At 41.8% G+C, this 22,767-nt stretch overlaps 2 protein-coding genes across 5 annotated transcripts in view; one reads left to right on the top strand and one right to left on the bottom strand.

Annotated features, from left to right (window-relative positions):
• TFB1M (transcription factor B1, mitochondrial) overlaps window positions 1–22,767 on the top strand; it is a 54,795-nt gene that overhangs the window by 26,814 nt on the left and 5,214 nt on the right. For 2 of the 4 annotated variants that reach the window (XM_039873866.1, XM_039873865.1), the window contains exon 6: window positions 20,186–20,313. In XM_039873866.1, coding sequence (XP_039729800.1) covers window positions 20,186–20,313 — 128 coding nt within the window. Of the gene's footprint in view, window positions 1–10,405; window positions 11,489–15,277; window positions 15,901–20,185; window positions 20,314–22,767 lie in introns of those variants that run through there. The other 2 variants (XM_039873867.1, XM_039873868.1) reach the window with 2 other exon arrangements.
• On the bottom strand, window positions 6,504–7,344 carry CLDN20 (claudin 20). The gene has a single exon (XM_039873869.1). The coding sequence runs from the start codon at window positions 7,322–7,324 to the stop codon at window positions 6,578–6,580; it is 747 nt and encodes a 248-aa protein (XP_039729803.1). The 5' UTR covers window positions 7,325–7,344; the 3' UTR covers window positions 6,504–6,577.

Raw genomic sequence — 22,767 nt, 5'->3', positions numbered from 1 at the left:
ATTAACTTTTCTAGCGCAGCCCCCAAAATTCGAACCCAAAATTCTATCTACAGAAAACACAACCTCGTAAGTTCTTAAAATTAGATTAATTGGTCTACTCTAGTGTTTCTTAAACTACCAGAGTTTGTAGTATGTGGATTTTAAGTTAGAATTGTAAACATTTTCTATTTTTATTTCACTGTTAATAAAATTATTGTTACAAGACAAAAATGTCCCTTTTGCAGTGCATATTCACAACTAAAAAATGCTTCCATGAGAAATTAAAACCGTAAGCCTCTTGAGCTGGCAACTGAAGACCCCTGAGAATCCACGTATTTCTAGGGTTTCGCAATAATTTTTTTTTCAGCTACCTTGAACATTACTCAGTTTGAGGAGTTCTGAGCTATTAGCTATTCTCTCGAAATTCTGTGTCATCTTTTTCTTTTATAAATTGTAGTCATCATGAGTCTGGTGATCTAACGTCCTTCCCATAGAATGGACAGATGTTACATCTGACCACTATCCTATACTCCAACCTGATAGAAAAGCCAGTTAGACATAATATGAGAATTGTAACAGGCTCTTTTGATTGACATGATAGTTCTTCTCTAGTGGAAGAACTGGAAGTACTTTGAAGTAAGCTAAACCTTCTGGAATTCTAGTGCTCCTAGTTCTGAGAACTTGGTCAAGCTAGTAGGCCGAGTTTAATACATCAGACTTGGGCATTAATGCATCTGTGCCTGACCTTTGAGGACAGCATTTTAGTGTGCTCGCCACTGCTTTGGAGGCCTCGACCTCTCTGTGAAATAGTCTTGAGCTTAGTAAATGGATGGTCCACAGAAGAAACAGCCATTTCTCACGCCATTGTGTTTTTTGAAATCTGATATTGAGATGTTATTTCTGTTGTATATTACCCTGAATTTGAGAATTATTTGGGCATAAAGGCAGAAAACTAATATTTTTCTGCTTAACTAGTATTCTTCTGTCAGGTCTGGTTTTCTAGAATCAGATCGAAATAAGGATCTTTGTGAAAGCGGTGTATTGAGGAGCGCCCTCAGCAGAATGGAAGGGACGAAGCAGCTTACGGCAGGAGAAGAAAGCTAAGCAAAGATATCGTCCCAGCTGAAGACGAGCAGAGGGGCTGGGCAGCTCTGGGTACGAATGCGTGCAGACTGAGTCCTCCCTTGAGACAGGGAGCGGCCTTCTGTGCCGTGTTGGTCAGTCTGTGGCTCCCAGCCTCCCAGGAGCAATGGTGCTGTCCCCTTCCAGCAGGGGCAGCTCACACTCAAAGCAGCGGGGGGACGGATGCGTGCAGGGCCCAGCAGGAGCTTGGTCAAGGTACCAGCCACTGGTAGCCTATGTGGGTTCCTGCCAGTAGACAGAGCTGTCAGATTCCTTGTGTGGCTGTCTCAGCTTTGCTTGCTGGGCGGTTCTAAACTAAGCTTCATAGTTAACTGCTTCAGCAGCCTCCAACCAGGATTATTTAAGAGCATTTCTCTCTCTTGTTTCTTCAGAAGTTGGTCACCTTTAGCATTGGCTTTTGTACTTATTATACCAGTAATTTCATTGTAAGTTGCCTCAAATATTTTTGAAAGTAGATGAGTCTAAAATATGAATATATAAACTAAAGCCAGTTTTATAATTAGAGAAGTAATAGAGTCATCCTTCTTAAAAATCAGATAAAATAAGTGATGAATAAAAATAAGAGTATTTACTATTACAATCTAATTTAATACTAGTTATGCTCTCATGACTACTCAAGAATATAATAAGCCATAAGAATTATAAATCTAAAACAAAACTGCAATTTTAAAAATGACAATTTTATAGATGTATAAAATGCAGTGCAATGAACAACGAAGTTATTGGAGGTAATTAAGAAATGTGGGACAGGGTACTGTAAAATTGCAGGCGGTGATGTCCTCAGAAGTCAGTAAGGTCGATATATGCTGAAGTCATATAGCTAAAAATATAGTGATAAAAAAATGTAATGAGAAAACATTGAATCCATGTCCAAAACTGAACTTCCTTCCACCTGCCTACCCCAGGCCTGCTCCTTCCCGTGTGTTTGGCTGCTGACGAGCGCCTCCTCCGCCTGCCCACGTCACCCCATCCTGAACTTGGAGGTCGTCTGATGTGCCCCACCCTCCCCTCTTCTTTTACCCTCACAACCAGTCACTGGTTACCAGCTTCTGACACCTCCTACCTTCTCTCTTAAATCTATTCTTATGCCCAGCTCTCCTGACTTAAGTCTTCATCGTTTTTGCTAGATGATTTCTTCAGTTGTTTTTTTATATATATGCATACATATATACACACATACACATACGTATATGTGTGTGTGTGTGCGTGCACGTGCACGTGCATGCACACATACATACATATACACATCTGCTCCATAGGTAAAATGAGCATGATGTTGGTTTTGGTTCCCCGCCCCCCGACATTTTAGGGTTTTTTTAGGATTTTGTCTTGGTTATTTTATCTAGTTTCTTTTATTTTATTTTTATTAAAATTATGGGGTGACAGTGGTTAATAAAATCAGATAGGTTTCAAGTATACACTTCAATAGTATGTCATATGTATATTGCGTTGCGTGTTTACCACCCAAAGTTAAATTTCCTTCTGTCTCTAAATATTTGGCCCCCTCTACCTCTGTCTACTTCCCCCTTCCTCACCTTCCCTCTGGTAACCACTAATCCACTGTTCGTGTCCATGAGTCTGTTTGTCATGTTTGTTTGTTTGTTCTCAGTTTAATACCAAACATGAGTGAAATTGTATAGTTCTCAACTTTTTCTGTCTGGCTTATTTCACTTAACATGATAATCTCAAGATCCATATATGTTGCCGCAAATGGCAGTATTTCATCTTTTCTTGTGGCTAATATTCCATTGTATACATGTACCACATCTTTATCCAGTCATCCATCATAGGACACTTCAGTGAATAATGTCACAATGAACTTCAGGGTGCATGTCTTTGAGGATAAATCTTTTCAAGTTTTTTGGATAAATACCCAGAAGAGAGATTTCTGGGTCATATGTTAATTCTATTCTTAATTTTGGGGGGAACCTCCATACTATTTTCCATAGTGGCTGTACCAATTTACATTCCCACCAGTAATATACAAGGGTTCCGTTTTCCCCACAACCTCTCCAATGCTCATTACTACTTGTCCTGTTGACGGCCATTCTAACAGGTGTGAGATGGTATCTCGTTGTGGTTTTGATTTGCATTTCCCTAATAGCTGGTGAAGTTGAGCATCTTTTCATATGTCTGTTGGCCATTTGTATGTTTTCTTGGGAGAAGTATCTGTTTAGGTCCCCTGCCTATTTTTTAGTTGGACTTTTTTTTTTTTTAATTGTTGAGTTGTATGACTTCTTCGTATATTTTGGATATTAGGCCCTTGTTGGAGATGTTGTTAGCAAATATCTTCTCCCATTCAGATGTTTGCCTCTTTGTCTCGTTGATGGTTTCTTTTGCTGAGCAGAAGGTTTTTAGTTTGATATAGTCCCATTTATTTTTGCTTTTACTTCCCTTGCCTTTGAGGTCAAATTCATAAAATCCTCTCTAAATCTAAGGTCCATGAGTTTAATACCTATGTTTTCTGCTATTCAATTTATTGTTTCAGGTCTATATATTTAGGTCTTTGATCTATTTTGAATTAATTGTGGTGTATGATGATAATAGCATTCTAGTTTCATTGTTTTGCATGTGGCTTTCCAGTTTTCCCAGCACCATTTATTGAAGAGGCTTTTCTTCATTGTACGTTTTTGGCTCCTTTGTCGAAAATTATTTGCCCTTATATACAGAGCTTTACTTCTGGACTCAGAATTCTGTTCCATTTATCTGTGTGTCTGTTTTTCTGCCACTACCATGCCATTTTGATTATTGTCACTTTGTAGCATAATGTTTTGGTACCATTTTAATCAAAGAAAAATGTTTAAATATGTTCAAATAGATGAGACTAGTGTTTTTCAACTTCATACTGTTAACATTTTGGGCCAATAATTCTTTGTTACTGGGGCATCTCCAGTGCACTGTAGGGCATTTAACAGCATTCCTGGCCTCCGCCCACCAGATTCCAGTACCACCCCAGATGTGTCAACCAGAGCATCTCCAGGCATTGCCAAAAGTCCTGTAGGCTAAACTCACCTACAGTTGAAAACCAGTAGATTAGACCAAGACGGCTGGGCCGCACATGTTACATGCTCGCCATGCCCGACACATGCTTCACGTGTGTTGTCTCATCCAGTTCTCACAACAACTTCGAATAGGACTGTTTTGTCCTCATTCTCACATGAGCAACCAAGACTTAGACCAAGTAACGTGCATGGTGTAACCCCGTGCCTTGCGTAACCGTACACCCAGGTGACCTGACTCTGGACCCAGATTCCCTCAGGTTGAATCCCATCTCCCCACCTACTAGCTGTATGAACTTGGGCAAGTCAGATGACTTAACTTTTCTCTGCCTCAATTTCCTATAAGCTCCTAAAATAGTATCTGCCTCCCAGAGCCCTCGTGAGGTTTAAACCAGTCAGTGTATGCAGAGGATTTAGGGCAGGACTGGCATGTCACAGCTAAGCACTTGCAGTGACAAGTCGCTGAGAATACAAAGGTCAGAAAGAGACCTCGTCTCCGAGTCTGGTTGGAGATGCAGGCTTGTGCACTGGTAACTTGTTTCAGTAGCACATGCTCTGGGAGTACAGAGATGGCGGCAGCAGACTTCTTCCGGAAGTCATGACTGAGTTCACACAGGAGGTCCCAAGGAGCCCTAGCGGATGCGGGAAGCTTGGGCAGGCAAAGGGTGAGTGTGTGTCGTGGGGGTCTAGGTGGAGGAGAGCAGTAGAGGTGAATCTTCAAGGGATGCAGGGGCTCACACCATTTCATCATCGGCCACTTCCAGTCCGGACAGAATTGGGCCATTATCTTGTATGAAATGTCTGCTTTTCTGAGAGTTCAAAACACTCCTGTATCTATTTAGAAAAAAAATATTCCAGCGCTAAATAACAATTATTTTTGAAGTGCATGTAGACTTATACAGAATATATAAAGTAAACTTTTAGTATCGGATTATAGGATGTGTAGACTGCCTATAAAGCCAGTCACATTAAGCCAAATAAGAGAACCATATGGGTGTCAAAGCAATCCTATCACATGAACGTGCATTAAAATATTCTTTTTATTTAGTTATTTTTAATGACATTTAAATGTTTAGAAATAATATTTGACCACTTAAAAGGAATACATACTTTAAACAGTCATTTGAACTTCCGTTTAAATGATTCCCTTCCTGACTCATATAGGAATCATATATGATTCCACTAATAGCCAATGACATCATTGAAGAGAATGACGATCTGCCAGGTAAAACAGGTATAAAATATTTTATACCTGTTATTCATGTAAAAGATATTCTTCCTATTCCCGAATTATTAACGTACAAAGAAATGCTTTTCCCTCTTTACTGTTATGTCACGAGCAATGACTAAATTTGAATTAAAGAATTATTAGTGTGCAGTGTTTCCTTTGCACATTAGAAAATCCAAGTTTTATTTTCTTCTTAAAATATTTGAAATACATAAGATAATTTAACTTACTTTTTAAAAGCATTCTTTATACTTTGAAAATTACTTTCATATCTATCAACTAATTTGAAGCAGCTCATTTATAAGAGCACTTTTTTTTAAATCTGAATCAAACTTGAGAATAAAATGACAGCAAAAGTAACCTTTATTATCCAAAAACTAATCAGTGAGAGATTAAATGAGATGGAGGTAAATCCGTGGGATAAGTGACAGTCTGGAGGATCCTCTTGCTAGCAGTGGGAGAGGGCAGTTCTTGAGCCGGTTCTCACGCACCTCTGATCACTTAGCTTGTACTTACAGCTTTAGAAGCCCTGCAGATTTGACTTTGGCTTTGGTTTGGTTTTGCTGTGGTAGCATTTACCTGTTGCTTTCCTTTAGCTCTGCCTAAGCATCCTATGTCATATTGTTGGCTCTCGCAAGTGTATTTGGCTGTTTTTCTAAAATGAATAAAGTGACAGGGAGGTCACAGTAGGTGGGGACTTGGGGCGGCTGGTTTGGGCAGTGTCTGAAAGAGGTGGACAGCTCATCTGTCCCTGCTGAGCTGCCACCGCAGTGGGGCTGGAACACAAGCGAGTTCCTGATGTGGCAGTGTCACACAGGCGGCAAAAGCCAGGGATCCCAGGATTAACACCAGGGCCAGGTGCTGCTTACACTTGGCAATTTAATTCTTTTTTAAAATCCAATTAAGTACCAATTCAGATGTATCAACAGGCTATCTTAAAAAGGAAAAAAGAGTCATTAATTAATTGCCTTATTAATACAATCAAAGCCTCTTTCAATCAGAAAGCTTTAGCTAAAACGTGAAAATAGTGATGGATGAATAATTTTACAACAGATGTAACTGTTACCTGGTAATTTGTTGGCATTTTAAATGACCTTGTCATTTTTTAAGTATTTAAATTTTTGTAGAGTATTTACAAATTTTGTAAGCATAATTCTTTTTTTTTTTTTTAATCTAAAAGACAAAAGTCACAGCAGGTACCTAAAAATTCCATGTGCATTACAGTTATTTACACGTAATCCTTCAGAGTGTATGCTGAATTGCCCTCCGGCTTTGTAGTGGGGATAGGCTGCTGCTCGGGTGGGTGGAGCCAAGCTTCTGCATTCTTTTTCATACAGGAAGTGCAGAAAATCATGCCAGAGGTAAACAGCAGCATGGCCGAGATGAATCCGATGTAGACGGCTCCTCCCGGTTCGTGTTTGTTGCTTTCTGGAACTGTCAGATCCAGAAAGTTTGCTATGATCTCCTTCGTGTACCACACCATCGGTATGAAACCAGAGACCCCTGCGGACACGAGGCAGAGTCCTCCCGCGAAAGAGGCGTGGCTCTTGGTTTTCGTGTCCCCTCCTAAGCGAGTACATTCCATCCCCACTGTGGCAGTGCAGGTCCCCAGAGCAGACAGAACGCAGGCCAGGACCATGGTGGCCCGCGCAGCCTGCACGTGGGCGGGGAGGGACAGAATGGAGGGCTTCAGGGCACAGCTGAACATCCCGGTGCTGTACCACGTGCAGTCCATCCACAGCCCTTGCAGCTGCACGATGGCTGTGATGATGTTGGAGCCTGCATCCACGTTCACCTTCCAGTTGGGCAGCAAGGTGGCCGCGAGCACTCCAAAGACCCCACATAAGGCCAAGACCAAAGCAAGGAGCTGGAGGCCCGCCGAGGCCATGACGTTACGGTCAGCTTCGTCCGCCTCGAAAATCCTGGTGCTTAATTCTGATGGCTCTTGGTCAAAATTGTAGCCTTTTCTGGGCATTGGAGAACCAAGTAACCAGGGCTAGGGAAAGAAGATAAAATCAGGGTTGAGGGAAAGAAAGAATAAACAGAAAGTCTTTCCTGTGCAGTGAGAGCCGAGGACACCTCTGAGCAAGCCACGTAGTGGATGAGGACCCTGCTGCCCAGGGGAAAAGCTCAACCCCCGGCCTTCAGAGGCTTCCATCCTCCCGAGTGACTATGGGTGGGTGGTGCTGGGTGCGTGGCGTAAAGGAAAGAGCTGTCCGCTTTGTCCTGTCTTGGACTTCAGCTGTGCTAACGTGGTCTGTAACGTGGGCATTCACCCTGTTAGGACACTGAGACATACCGAGTTCCAGCTATAAGATCTGCTAACGAGTTTTAACAGCATCTCAGGCTTTTTTAAAACTTATTTTGTTTTTAATTAAAATACTCTATAGATAATAAGAAAGAAGGGAACAATTTAAAGTTGCACCTTAAAAGTGAATTCTAAGTGTATATTAGGAAAGTTTTAACTATTCAAAAAATGGTTATATTAAATATTAAGCACCCACCATGTACCAGCACGTGACCCAGGGGAGCTGTTTAAGCAGAGAAGGGAAGTAGTGGAAAGAAGTCAGAGTCACTGGGATGATCAGCCCGCATTTCTAGTTAATAAACTTATGCAAAATCCTTACCTGGGGTAGCACTTCTATCCCTTCAGGTGCAAGGTCCTCAGAACCCGAACAATTCAGCCACTGTGTTTTGCTCTGAGAACGTGAGATCCTTTCCATCTGGGACCAGAGTCATCCCCTGACCCACATGCGGCCGCCTGCCGCAAAACCGGTTATTCTGAACAGTTCCAAGGTGCGGATATCGAATCTTAACGGCACTTAACAGAAATAACCACATCAGTAGTTGTATGTGAAAGGCTACCAAAAATACTTTAACACTTGATTTTCTTCTTGTTTTTTTTTCTTTTTTCTTTTTCTTTCTTTTCTTTTTTTCTTTTTCTTTCTTTCTTTTTTTTTTTTTTTTTTTATAGAAGAGGGAAGAGTTAGCACTTTGTGGCTTGGCTGTGTTTTAATCTGGCAGTACTTACTGCCCCCTGAGAAATATAATGGTTTCTGTCATACAGCAATACTGGCTTGTTTGTGTTTCTGAATTAATTTTTTAATGATGTGTTAAGGTGGCTCTATCATGATTCATACATATTTCACAAAAGGCAATGTGGGCTCTGAATTCAAAACATGGGTCAAATCTTGGCTTTCTAGAACATCTCTGTGCTTCAGTACCCTCTTCTGGAAAATGGGGAGGATTACAGTACCTACGTCATGGAGTTAAATACCCGAATGCAATTTAAGGGCTTCAAACAGTAGTGAATTATAATTGATATTGTTGTTCGTATTTTTATTTATTTTATATGACAAATAAATATGATATTTCTTTTATACGACAATTTTTTTTTCTCTTCCTTAGATAGATTTAGTTCATTTGCATAGAATCTTAGAGCTGAAAGAAACCACAGATATAACCTTGTACATCGTTTTTTCAGATGAGGACATTCGTGAGTCTCCCGAGCCACACAGGTCTCAGGAGCAGCGTGGCCGTGACTAGAGCGTCCCCATCCCACCTCACTCCAGCCAGACCTTCCCCCCCTTACCATGGCACTTCTGGTGACACCTTCCCGGCATGCTCCCCATGGGAAGCAGGGAATATGCTACACCTGCAGGCTCAAAGCACCGTTAACCATCAACTCACTCCCTTTCCCACCAAAAAAAAAAAAAGAGAGACCAGAGGGCACGGGGAAGGGCACATGGCTCACTGAGGCCGACACCTGGCCTCTGTGGAATGTCTGAAGTGACTCCGATCCATGCCCACATTAAAAGGACGAATTTACCACATAGTGCTAACATTGATTCTCTAAGAAGTTAGGTTCTGGGCTGTCTGGATTCGTTGTTCTATTTTCGTTCATGGTCTTAAAATGTGGATTTTACAGTTTTAGGAGATTTCCCTGAGGTTTTGAATTCTTGAGAGTCAGACTTGCTGCAAGGACCCGAGTGCCTAGGCTTTGCTGCTGTCACACAGTTCCTTTCTTTACATATTGAGACCAAAATAGAACAGAAGTTAAAGCTTCTAGAACAAAGTGAAGCACACGCTTATAATTTCATAATAGCTGTTTTCGGGTTTGGGTTTTCGGCTCCAGCCACCTGACCAAGGCACTGCCTTCCCAGACCGGTCTCCGTTAGGGGTTCAGGGGCTCCTCGGGGGCGAGGCTGCCGTCGACATTCCCCAGGAGCCTCTCCTTTCTTTATTTTCACTTTGCTTGATTAACCTTTATGTGTTGATCCGTCTGCGCCCAGCTCCCCAATTATAACCTTTTTTTTCTCATTAGCCAGTGCATTTTTTGAATTTCAGTGTAATTCAGACTTGCAGACAGCTTGTTTATCTTAATTAACAAGTACTGGCAGTGATAAATTACAGACAGCCAAAATCAAGGGAAGCAATATGACTGCATCCAGTTAGCATAGCGCTCACTTATTGTTGCATATTAGGATTTAACCGCGTTCCTCTGCCTAGAGAACGTATGCAGAAAGATTTGTTCTCCAAAATGAAGGTCACCGTACTGTTTCTTCTGTAGAAATACACCGGCATCTTAGCTTTACTGCTATGAAATCTTTTTTTCCCCCTCTCCAGCCACAAGCATGATACAGTTTGTGGCCTGTTTTCTCAAATTTCTGTGGCATAAAGGATAAAGGCATACTTTGTTTCAGTGCTGGTGGTGGTGGTTGTGGTGGTGGTGGAGAAATAGTGTGAAAATAAGCAAAAGCGAAGAGGTTGCATTTAGAAATTGACTTCTCAGGAGAGAACTCTCATGGTTCCAAAACACAGTGCATGCGGAACGGAACCTGTGAGTTAAATTTGTGAACTGTGTGGCAGCAGGAAGTCTGGAGCGGATGTTATTAAAAAGTAAAGTCACTTTTCCAGACAAGATTTATTTATATCAAAACGAATATTGAAAAACATATTTACAACCTAAAATTCAAACTAAATGGTACCTGAAGAGCTCTAGTTAGGTCTCTAAGCACTGTAGAAGCTTTTCATTTCCCGTACCTTTTGTCCGTAGCCTTTAGGGTCTGAACTCCCTCCCGTCCGTTGTCTTCAGATGAACCCAGTGAGGGATGATGGTGAGACACCACGTACATGAGGCTCATTTCACAGCTTCTGAATATTGGTGATAAAGCTCCAACAAGTTAACTTGCAAATACCAAATAAAGAGCATGGAAATCTGAGACGTGAAAAACTGCTGATGGTCCTAGAAGATAAATACCAGGTTCTCCATCTCATTTTTTGAGCTGAGGGGAAATTAAGAAAGGAGAGGCGGGGAAGGGAGGGAGTTGTTGTTGCAACAGGATTTGTCGAAACCTGAAAGCTGAAAATGCTTTTCTGTCACTGTATACAGAGGAGGAATTATTTGGGTGCTCACAAAAAAAGAATTTCTTTTAATATTATGTTTTAGTCCACAGTTATAATTTATTTTTGAATTTCTGTGTTGGAAGAGACAGTTTATTATTTGATGTCCCCAGTTATATGAAAGAATATGGTCTGAAATATTTTTAACTAGATTGTGCTTTGCAAATGATAGTGGAAACTGTCTTTTTAGTCTGGTGCTTGTGACTTGTCTGAAGTCAGGAGTCACAAAATTGGTAACTTTCAAAACGTTCAAAAGGCAGTTTTTAAAATACGTATTTTTTTTTTTAGATAAAAAGAAAGAAACTCCAGCAATAACTGTTGTGTAGGCTCTTGATCGGGAAACCTATGAGTATTTGGGGGAGTGTTCTGAATTTCTCCTGTTATTCCTTCTACTGAGAAAGATTTCTGGAGTGTAACCTACTATTAGTGCTTTTAGAAACTGTTATAAAGAAGTTACATCAAAACTGCGTGATGAAGCATAGTAGACGGAACAGTGAAATCAGGTATCGAGGTTCTAGATCATGAATCATGTTACAGACACTTCACCTCCATCTGTTCGGGGTTCTCATTTTTTTCTTCCTCAGTAATTTCAGTTCTACGGGCTATAAATTTATAGGCGCAATAGAGAAAGGAAGATAATTTTAGGATTGGATTTAAGATTTTTTAAAACTGCTGATCGCCATGTTAGACGTTAGCCATTTCTTTAAAAGCAGTGATAATAAAATGCATGTTTCAATTGTCTGGATTTTTACAGTTTTTTTGGGGGGGTGGGGACCTTTAAGTCTGGCATTAGGCAAGATATTGTTAGAAATCTAATGCCTGTGGATTTGGTTTTTAGCCATAGTATTGTACTTTTGGTACATAAACTTTCTTTATTTCATGGAAATACACAAACAGTTCTTTGTGTAAATACTGGACGAGGTAGAGTGGGCTTTCAGGCGCTAACAGGAACAGCACTGTCAACACTGCTGAATCAGAAGAAACCCCCATGTCCCTGTAGTGTCTCGGCTTGTTCTGCCCTTGCTGTGGTTGCCAGTGCTCACCCACCTGTGCTGAGACTGACCGATGGCAGGTGGGGGCCCAGCCTGCTCTCAGCTCTGACCCCCAACATAACGCAGCGCGCCGAGGACAGACGGGTGAAGCGTGCTTTAATGAATATTTTGAAAACACTTTTGATGATTCTTCTGCTTTGATGAGAATACTTATCCTATAAAATATTAACTGACTATTTTAAAAAGGTAAACTTAGGAAATGCAAATAACGTTCGCTAACGGCAGACTTTTAATCAAGACAGAGGTTTCTTATATAAAAAAGGAGCTGGAAAGTAGGGATGTATGGAGAAATATAGTTTATCGACATTATTATATATTTCCCATGTGGACATTAAACAGAATCAAATCTTTTAAGTCTAGAGACTTCCCAAGATAAATCTTCATTTATTTTTACCTCAGTTTATGTCTATTCCATGGCCCTATTCCGCGTTGTATACCCTACTGCTGGCCTGACGTTACTGCTGGCGGGACGTTACTGATGACATCTCAGACCTGTCACAGGCTCCTGACCTTCCCCAGCCCGTCTCCCCATTTCCCCGTGTCTATTAACACCAAGCTCATCCTTATGCTTAGTTGGCCCAGATCTTAAAAGCATCCTTGTTTCCATACCCAACGTTCATTCAGTCAACAAATTGTCATTTCTAAACTTCGAAATCGGTCACATATCCTACCTCTGAGCGCCTCTGGTGCTTGCTGACTCTCTGGCTCGCTCAAGACTTCTAGAACTTAGACCTCACAAGGGCAAGGATTTCTGTCTCGTTCATCGCCGACTCCCCTCTGCCAGGACGGTGCCCGGCTTATAGTAGGGGTATGATAAATCTTTCTTGAATGAAAGAATTTAGAAACTGATGTTGAGTATATGAAGTAATTATATAATTAAACTATACCTTTGCATGATTAAAAGTATAATTTTGTTTTTTCTAAACGAAACTAATTTTCCCACTTTTTAGTTTATAGTTTTGACGTAATAATATTTACCATTTATAAACTGCTTCCTATATGCCAGGGACTATTCGAGGCACTATGGTATATAATTCTCAAGACAAACCTGTGAGATAACAGGAATCCTTATTTTACAGATGAGAAAACCAAGCTCTAGAGAAGTTAAGTAACTTGACTAAGGTGGTAAAATGCGTAAGTAGCGAGACTGGGAGTTAGGTCCAGAATACTGGGATTTTTGAAGCCCTTATGCACTCACTGCGTTGCCCTGCCTCCCTTTAGAACACAACGTGTTTCTAAGTCTCACTATAATGAGTTGTTTCTTTCTGTGGTTGTCTGGAGTAAGCTGTGGAAACAAATTAACCCTGACATCTCTGTATCTTTACATATAAACATTTACTTCTCACTCATGCAAAGTGACTGCAGAGTAGCTGGCCAGTGACTCAGCAGCCCATCTGTTTTCTTTAAAATGTTTTCATTTATCTGTTTTTAAGAAAAAAAATTACGTGAGATTGCCTTAGTGTTTGTTTTTCTTAGTGATGATAATCTGGATATTCAGAGAAGCTTTTTCTTTCCGAAAGAATTGGTAATTTAACCGAATATTTGAGAAATAATAACATACCATACCTTCGTACGAGGTTGTTCTCCAGAACTGCATTTCTCACCCCTGCCCACACGTGAGCATTATCTAACTTTGGAAAAGCCCTGAGCCCAAACTCCCTGCCCAGTGGCTCCTATTTCTTTGGTCTCGGATGATGCCCCTTCTTTGTATATTTAAAATGCTGCCCACTTAATTCCATCGAGCCGTCGGGTTTCTGATTTTAAAAAACAATATGTTATTTGCTTTCTGTTCAACCTTAAAATAATGAATGTACAGAGTAATATAAAATAGAGTTACCTGTTCCAGTCCCACAAATTTAAAGTGACTGACTGAAGCTGAAAATAATGCTTTTTTTCTAACCTAGTCTTAGAAAATTAATAGTATCAGCTATGACCCACCTTTAGGGTCATTTTAGTTTTAAAATAATGCATTAGGCTGGAGTGAAGACTTTCTTAGCTTTTAAAATCAGTAGTTTTGTAGGTTAATTGACTAGTGAAAATGAAGATGAACATTCTCACGCTGATGTGTGTCCTCGAGTGTCAAATGAGGCCATCCTAACCCCGATGACTTCTGCAGTAAGCCAGGTACATGTTTTTGCATATATGTGTTATACTTCCATTTGCTCTAATATCTTTTTTTTTAATAATATTTTGTTACTCCTTCATGTCTTCATGTGAAAGAATCTTGACTTGTTTTCTCTGTCTTCATCACATTATTTTAGAATATTGACTGTCTTTGAATTGTGACATTTGCAGATCAACTTAGTTTTTGCAATCTCATAAATAATGTAATACTTATGCGTCGTGACCTTACCATTGCATCCTCTTTGTACATTATTTTGAAGAGCAGGACACTTTTTTAAAGCACTGTCATTTACTGGTGGCATCTGTTACTGTGGGCTGAGTGGGTGGGTGGGCCTGGCCTCAGCTCACCACCCTGCCCCTCTTTCCCTCTGCCTTCCTTCCCTGTGACTCTTCGTCTTCCACCCAGCCGGGTACCAGCCCAAGCTCGAGTGTCCTGGGTGGGTTGTGATCTTGCCTAATTAGAGAGCTTGCATCAGTTTTAATGACTCCTTTATTTTTATATCTCTGATGATACATAGGGAGAACTATGAGGCCCCCCAGACCTCAGAGCTAAGCTAAGAAAATCAGCATATCAAAGATAGGATCCAGTAGCTATAGAGTCACCTTGAAAAGGACAGTGTCTTTTTCAAGTCGTACTCGGTTAAAGAAATGCCTCAGTGAACAGCGAGCTGGCCTGGGCAGGGACAGCACAGGGCGGGGGACACCCAGTGCCATGCCCGTGAGCGGTCAAGCCTGTGGCTTGGGGCCAGTGACCAGTGACCACCACAGTGGTGGGTGTACGTATGACACCTCGGTTCCATAGTCGTGATGGAGCTTGCGCTTTGGGCAGTTTTTGCAGGAAGGGACGTGATGTACTGACTAGGCAGCTTGAGGATAGCATCTAGGCTCTTTGGCAGTTTCGATATATTTGGCTCATTTGGCATGAATGCATTCACGTCCGTGTTCATCTATCAGTCATTTAGTAACAGTAGTAATAACAGTATGTTTTATAGCAACTTTTATCAAGTGCCTCGTGCGTTTGCTCAGAGAGATCATCCCTAGGAACGGATTGATTCCGAGGGGTCTCGGTTTCTCTGGACCTCTGGGCCCTGGCGAGTCCCAGTGTGCTGCCACCGGCGGCCCCTGGCAGGGCAGCCCTGAGGCTGCCTGTGCCACTCCGGCCACACCCGCAGCTGCCGCAGAGCGGGCACTTCCAGATGCCGCGGTCTCACAAACACCGCAGTCGTGTTTCGTGGGAAGGGTTCGGTTTTAGAACAGCATTTGCCCCGTGATCATCCTGGACTCCTGGTTAAATGTAACAGAAAATCCTAATCCAGTGTGAGTTCTTGTCCCTCTCGCATTTTGTTTAGAATCAAGTGTTCGCCTCCCTGAAATTGTTTCCTTTCCCGGAACCGAGACCCCGCCTCACCCGGCAGACATCCCTGCATTTCCACGCGTCATTCACGCAGCGGAAAGCTCGCTCCTCGCCACCTCCTCTCACCCTGGGCATCTCCGGCTTGCTTCCCACCATGCTCTCCGTCCTGGCCGTCATCGTCTTGCACGCTTATACTCTTAGAAGCAGCATTATAGTGGATCTGAGAAGCAAACACTGAAATGCATTATAAATCCTTTCATTTGACATCTTAGTATATGACTGCTCGAAATACGTGGGGTATTTTGTTTGTTTTGTTTATGATTCCAAGAAGGGGGAAAAAACAGAAAAACCACTCAGAGATCTGTAAGAAGAACAAAAAGGTGGGGTGGGACTTCTGCAGAAATTAATACGGTCACAATAACAAACAAATTATACACTTCAGAGAGAGGCATGTAGGCAACAGTGGGCCAGTCTGGGTCGGATACATTTTTTTTGGAAAACCTGGAATGCTTTTAAAGTGTTTGCATTTTAGAGTTGTGCAAGTGAAATTCTGTCTGTAAATTGGGCATGGGACAAGGATTGCAGGCGGAATAAACTGATGATAGGAAATCTGACCTACGTTCATATTGGTAAACATGTTGTTTTTCTTCAAACTGCATGATTATTATATCATAGGCATTAATGACTTGTGCCACTCCGTCGTCCTTATCTGGGGAGGTTGTAACTGCGGGGCCTGTGACCTTTCCTGGAGGTTGTCATTAGGTCTGTGTAGGTACCTAAAGATGAAGTAGTGGATGAGGAATCAAGCATCCTCCGTGCGTTCACTTTACTCAGTCATTTCACCCGACACTGACAGTGACCCTCCCGACCCCTCACCCCTTGTTCCGTCGGGTGACGCCCCCAGCCTCAGAACCAGCCAGACCCGTCCCACTCCAGTCACCCAAGTCTGTCCGAGACAGTACCACTCCAACTGGGACTCGTTCTTGTATTGTCCATGAAGTCTTACTGATTATTGTATTGTCCGTGAAGTCTTATTGATTATTGTGTTGTCCGCGGAAGTCTTATTGATTATTGTGTTGTCCGTGAAGTTCATTGATTATTGTATTGTCCGTGAAGTCTTATTGATTATTGTGTTGTCCGCTGCGGAAGTCTTATTGATTATTGTGTTGTCCATGAAGTCTTATTGATTATCGTATTGTCCGTGAAGTCTTATTATTGATTATCGTATTGTCCGTGAAGTCTTATTGATTATTGTATTGTCCGTGAAGTCTTACTGATGAGTCCCTGTAGTCATTCTTCTGCCACCTCCCGGTTGTGGCTGTATCTCGCCTAATTAAATGGTAACTTTGTGATGGTTTTTCCTCTCCACTGGCTTGTCCTTTAATTGGTCTCGAATGCTATGGGAGGTGTTAAAAACACGTTCTTAGATAGTGGCTAGTATTGTTTCCTGTGGTTGTTATTTAGCCTGTTACCATCATCTCAGAGTCAGGAACTGGTCCATCCATCTTCAGGGTTCCCCCATAACACGTTGACTCAAGATCTCAGCTGGCAGTATCTAAGACTTGAGGTCTAACAGCTTCTTCTCCCAGGTTTCTGGTGAGTCCGCAGTCTGCTCTGAGCTGATAATCAGTCATGTCCTAGACACACTGGCCTAGAAAATGGAACATCCATCTCCAGCCTGCTGTAGCCGAGGTTGCTGATGCTGGGGACATAATCTCAACTAGGAACAGCATGGACATTATAGTCGATTTGAGAAGCAAACATTGAAATGCATTATAAATCCTTTCATTGGACATCTTAGTAAGTCGTTTTGACACACTGACAGACCGAGTTTGGGGAGTGGCTCACAACATTAAACTGGATTTTTTAAGTGCATCTAGTACCTCTGTACTGATTTCTTTTTTGTAATCAAACCTTTTAAGAGATTTAAAATCAAGGAAGGAAAAAAATGGTTGTAATTTCAAATAAGCATCTAGTTACAAATAAAAAACATTTTTGTATTTGTTACCATAGTTACCAAGCAACTTTCTGTGGTTTGAGAGAAAATGGGCTCCATCATTCAGTAATTCTGAGAAGTGCTTTTGGGGGGAGAAGCAGAGGAGAGGGTGGCGAGGGTAGTACAGGGCTCCCCAGAGAAGCAGGACACATTCCTGGGAGTTTTACAGGGCCCCCCACTAATAGTAACTATTTGATTGTGAGTGGAAGTTTTTTTTTTTTTTTTTTAGCTGTGATATACTGTTAGCCAACTTAACTGGGTATCAGATTCAAACTTTAGAAGTCTGTCGCTACAGTGCACATGGGGTGCTGCTATATTTGCACAGGGTTTTAAAACTTTATTTAAATAAAGCAAAGTTAGGCATTTCCTGTATTTGCGAACACCAACTGTATCTCAAAGAAATGGAATCAGGCAAATAAAGATGAGGCCAAATTTTAAAATCCACGGAAGCTGGAAGTGGCAGTCTCTGTGCTGGAAGGAGCATGCATCTACCCCTGTATTCGTGTGTGTGGTCTTAATGGTATTCAAACATTTGTTTATGGAGTTTTGATAATATTTCATGGGTTTAGGTAGGACTTAAGTATCTCATATGTTGCTACAAGATTCTTTTCTCTGGAGACTGGCAAGCTGTTGAATCATACCTGGAAACTGGAAGAACTCCTTCCAGAACTGACTCTGGCGAACTTAGAAGACTCGGATGAAAAGGGCAGAAGGCCTTGTCCTGGAGGGCGGTGGAGTGAGAGGCAGGGCAGGGACGGGCGCGCCCCCCAGCCCAGAGGGTGGAACTGGTCTGGAGAGTTAGAGTGACGGGGCGGGGCGACGTCTAGAGAATGATCTGGAACCTTCCCAGACAGGGGGTTCACTTCTCTGTTCCAGATCAGCAGGAGGAAAGGCAAACCACACGTTTCAGAGTTGACGAGCCGGTGTCTGACATTTAAAGTCATCATAGTGTGTTTTGGGCTTCTTTCCTTTCATACTCTAGATTATCCCTACTTTTTCCTTCCACAGAAATGCTCCAAATGAAGCCATCTTTTCTTCTCGACCCATAGTAGTCCTCCTGTTCACTTAAACCCTGAAGTCACCTCCACAGCCGCTTACCTTCTTCAGTCCCTCTCACCTCTGTATTGATGGCAGACCTCTCTGAGACCTCTGGACCCTGTCCCTCCATGTTTTTGTGAAGGTCTAAGGAAAGTCCTGGCTCTTAACTAAAGCACTTAGTCTCCTACAGGAAGTATCTGTTACTAAACTTGGTGAAACTAAGCAACACAACTTGTAAATATTAAAATTTAATAAGAACATGTAACGTTGTCTTCAGATAGTCACTCTCTGAGGTAGAGTAACTGCTGTTCCACCAAAGGGCGTGCCCTTCATTAAATCGTCTGAAGGCTGATGGAGTTAGGGGACATTTTTAGTGTGAGATGACCTCTCCAGTGGCAGTTTCCGCCCAACTGCTCAGAACCATCCCTTTTGCCAGCCACAGCATCCCTGTCATCAAACTCTTCTGGTTACATCCAATAGGTGCCGCTGTAGCCAACAGGAGACACAGGAGACAGGCGGGGCAGACGCAGTGGTTGTGGGGTGGGGGAGGCGCCTGGTGGCTCAGCTTGCCAGCGAGGCAGCTTGGGCCCCCAGGGAGAGACGCCGCTGGCTCCTCCAGAAGCCCATCCACACTGCCCGATGTTGGGCACATCTTACGTCCTTTTCTTTTTCTTGTCCACACAGTCTCACGTCATACAACTATTTGCCCTCTACCCTAAAAACAAAAACACAGCACCCCATCCTCGTGCAACACAGGCCAATTTTAAGGAGTGTTGTAGCCACGGGATTCTTTAGAAGCAAGTCCTCCCGAGAGAACATGACCCCTGCAGAATTTAAAACAGAATTCCTTTTGAAAAGCAGTGGTACAACCCTCACTTCATAAATTGTGTACGTTCTTAACCTTTGTAGAGTCCGTGACGTTCTAAGTAGCAAGTCTAACAATTCCGTAGAGAGATCGCTTTGGTCCGTTATGCACAGACTTCCCATTTCCCGGTCCATGGTCTCTGCCGGGCGTTTTGTTATGTGTGATCACCGCTTTGACTTCATTTCTCCCTTTGTACTTTTTTCCCCCTTTGTTATTTTGAATATACCCTCGTGAATCACCATGAGTTCATTTCTAGAATAAGTTAGGGTATAAGTCTCTTATCTGACATGCCTGAAAAGTTTTATTTTCTGATAAAGAATGTCAGCAGCTGGCAGCAGCTCAGCAGTGAAACAGTGACGCTTGGTGGTTTGTTTCCTTTTTCCGCTTGGATCCCGCCGGTACCTCTTGAGGCATTTCAAGTTGCTCCAGAAAGTGATGTGGCTGTGCAGACGATGCTCATGAATTCCGTCCAGCTGATCAATCAGTGTCTATACCCAAAATAAGTGGCGTCCTAATCGATTCCCTTTTTGGGGAGTTTAGCACTAAGCGGTCCGTGGGGGCCCATCTGCCTTCTCTCGCTCTGTTTCGAAGCCCAGTCTTAGAGTCAGAACTGCTGCTGCAGCTTATTTTTACTCGTTCAGAAGCTAAATAAAAAATTCTAATATGATCTGTTATCTGCCTACTGACTTTAATGGTTATTCGGATTGATCTTAAAGGCCCCTGTAAAACCGCATTTTAAAATGAAGTGATCACCACGCACAGGTCTGGTGGATGTCATTATAGAACTAATGCAACCAACTGTGATTTCTGAGGCAGCTCAAATGCAAATGCAGCATATTACTAAGTGCCCAGAGAAGATGGAACCGAAGTCCCCGTAAAACGTTTGTTTACGAAAACCATGCTCTCGACAATTCTTCCTCCTGTGTTCGTTCCACCAAGATCGCTTGTTTTATGATCTTACGTATACCATGTGACAAACTGATGCCTGTTTGCTCACAACGAAGGTGGACGTGGGCGTGGTGCACTTCACCCCTCTGACGCAGCCCAGGATCGCACAGCCATTCAAGCTGGTGGAAAAGGTCGTTCAGAATGTGTTTCAGTTCCGGAGGAAATTCTGCCATCGAGGGCTCGGGTAAGCACACTTCTCTTCCTTTCTGTGCACGCTTTCTAAAATCCTCAGTCGCTTTTTTAAAGATTACGAACTTTGTTCTTATGATTCTTTGCTCAATCTGTATATATATATATATATTATTGTCAGTTCAAATCCTGCGATGTACAAACCTCGACTGCCACAGAGGAAAAGCAAAACCCTCGACTTACCCTCAGGTGCCGCGTACAGGTTTGGTTCTGTCCTAAGTACAGTTTGAAACTGACAGTCGCCCAGTTCACAATGGCCCTGCCCTGGGCCTTGTGGTCCTGAGTTCCCACCAGCCCTCAGGCCACCGGCACCACTGCTTCTCAGCGTTTCTGACACCGGATGTGTGGTGTTTTTAAAAATCTTTTATTAAAATAGAGGTGGCATTAGGTGTATAGCATAGTGATCGGACATTTACATACCTTACAGTGATCACCACGATAAATCTCGTGAGCTGTGACACCGTGCAGAGTTTCAACAATATCGCTGATGACGTGCCCTGAGCTGCACGCCGCATCCCCGTGGCTTACGCGTTTTATACCCGGGAGTTTGTGCTTCTGATTCTCCTTCGCTTTTTCACCCATCTCCCATCTCCTTCCACTCTGGCAGCCATCGGTTTGTTTCATCTAGAAGTCTGTTTCCGTTTTCTTTTGTTTGTTCATTTTTGTTTTTTTAGATTCCACATATTAGTGAAATCATATGGTATTTGTCTGACTTATTTCACTTACCATCATACCCTCTAGATCATCCATCCATTTGTCCCAGATGGCAAGATATTCTTTTTTATGGCTGACTGATATGTCTGTGTACGTATTTATACCACATCTTCTTTATCCATTCACCTGTTGATGGACACCTAGATTGCTTCCATATCTTCACTGTTGTATATAATGCCACAGTGAACATAGAAGTGCATGTATCTCTTCAAATTAATGTTTTATGTTTTCTTTTGCTAAATACCCAGAAGTAGAACTGCTTGGTTGAACGGTAGTCCTATTTTTCAATTTTGAGGAACCTCCATGCTGTTTTCCATAGTGGCTGCACCAATTTATCAATCCCACCAACAGTGCATGAGGGGTCCCTTTTGTCCACATCCTCGCCAACACTTATTTGTTGACTTTTTTATAATAGCCATCCTGTCAGTGTGAGATGATCTCATTATGGTTTTCATTTGCATTTACCTGATTATTAGTGATGCTGAACATTTTTTCATATGTCTGTTGGCCCTCTATGTCTTCTTTGGAGTAATGTCTATTCAGGTCTTCTGCCCATTTTTAAATCAGATTGTTTGTTTTCTTGTTACTGAATTGTATGAGTTCCTAATATTTTGGATATTACCCCTTATCAGATACATCATTTGCAAATTTCTTCTTCTATGCAGTAGGTTGTCATTTCTTCGTGTTTCCTTTGCTGTGCAGAAGCTTTTTAGTTCGATATAATCCCATTTGTTTATTTTTGCTTTTATTTCCTTTATCTGAGGAGACATAGCCAAAAAGATATTGCTAAGACAAGTGTCAAAGAGTTTACTGCCTATGTTTTCTTCTGGGGTTTTTATGGTTTCAGGTATTACATTTAAGTCTTTAATCCATTTTTAGTTTACTTTTGTATATGGTGTAAGAAAATGATCCAGTTTCATTTGTTGCATGAATCTGCCCAGTTTTCGCAGCACCACACTTACTGAAGAGACCGTCATTTCCCCCATTGTATATTCTTACTTTCTTTGTCATGGATTAATTGATCCTACAAGCAAGGTTTTATTTCTGGGCTCTCTGTTCTCTTCTCTTGATATATGTGTCTGTGTGCCAGTACCACAGGGTTCTGATTCTTACAGCTTTGTCTTACAGTCTGAAATTAGACAGCCTGATACCTCCAACTTTGTTCTTCATTCTTAAGATTTGGCTATTTGAGATCTCTTGTGATTTTATATAAATTTTAGGATTATTGTAGTTTTGAGAAGAATGCCATTGGTAGTTTGATAGAGATTGCCTTGACTATGTAATGTAGATTGCTTTGTGTATGTAGTATGGACATTTTAAGTGTTAATCCATGAGCGTGGTATATCCTTCCATTTATTTGTGTCGTCTTCAGTGTCTTACATTTTTCAGAGTACAAGTCTTTCACCTCCTTGATTAAATTTATTCCTGGGTGTTCTTTATATGCGGTTGTAAATGGGCTTGTTCTCAATTTCTCCTTTTGAGTGTTATTGGTGTATAGAAACACAACAGATATCTGTTCATTAATTTTGTAGCCTGAAACTACTGAAGTTATTAGTCCCAGTAGTTTTTTAGTCTGTAGGATTTTCTATATATACTATCATGTCATATCTACAAACAGTGAGTTTTACCTTCTTTCCAATTTTGGGTGCCTTACATTGCTTTTTCTTGTCTGATTGCTGTAGCTAGGACTTTCAATACCATGTTGAATAGTGGGTATCCTTGCCTTATTCCTGAT

The sequence above is a fragment of the Pteropus medius genome, unplaced genomic scaffold, assembly GCF_902729225.1.
Source record: "Pteropus medius unplaced genomic scaffold, Ma_sr-lr_union100, whole genome shotgun sequence".
NCBI classification, from domain to species: Eukaryota; Metazoa; Chordata; class Mammalia; order Chiroptera; family Pteropodidae; genus Pteropus; species Pteropus medius.
Note: the sequence above shows the minus strand (reverse complement) of the source record. Positions and strands in the feature narration are given on the sequence as shown.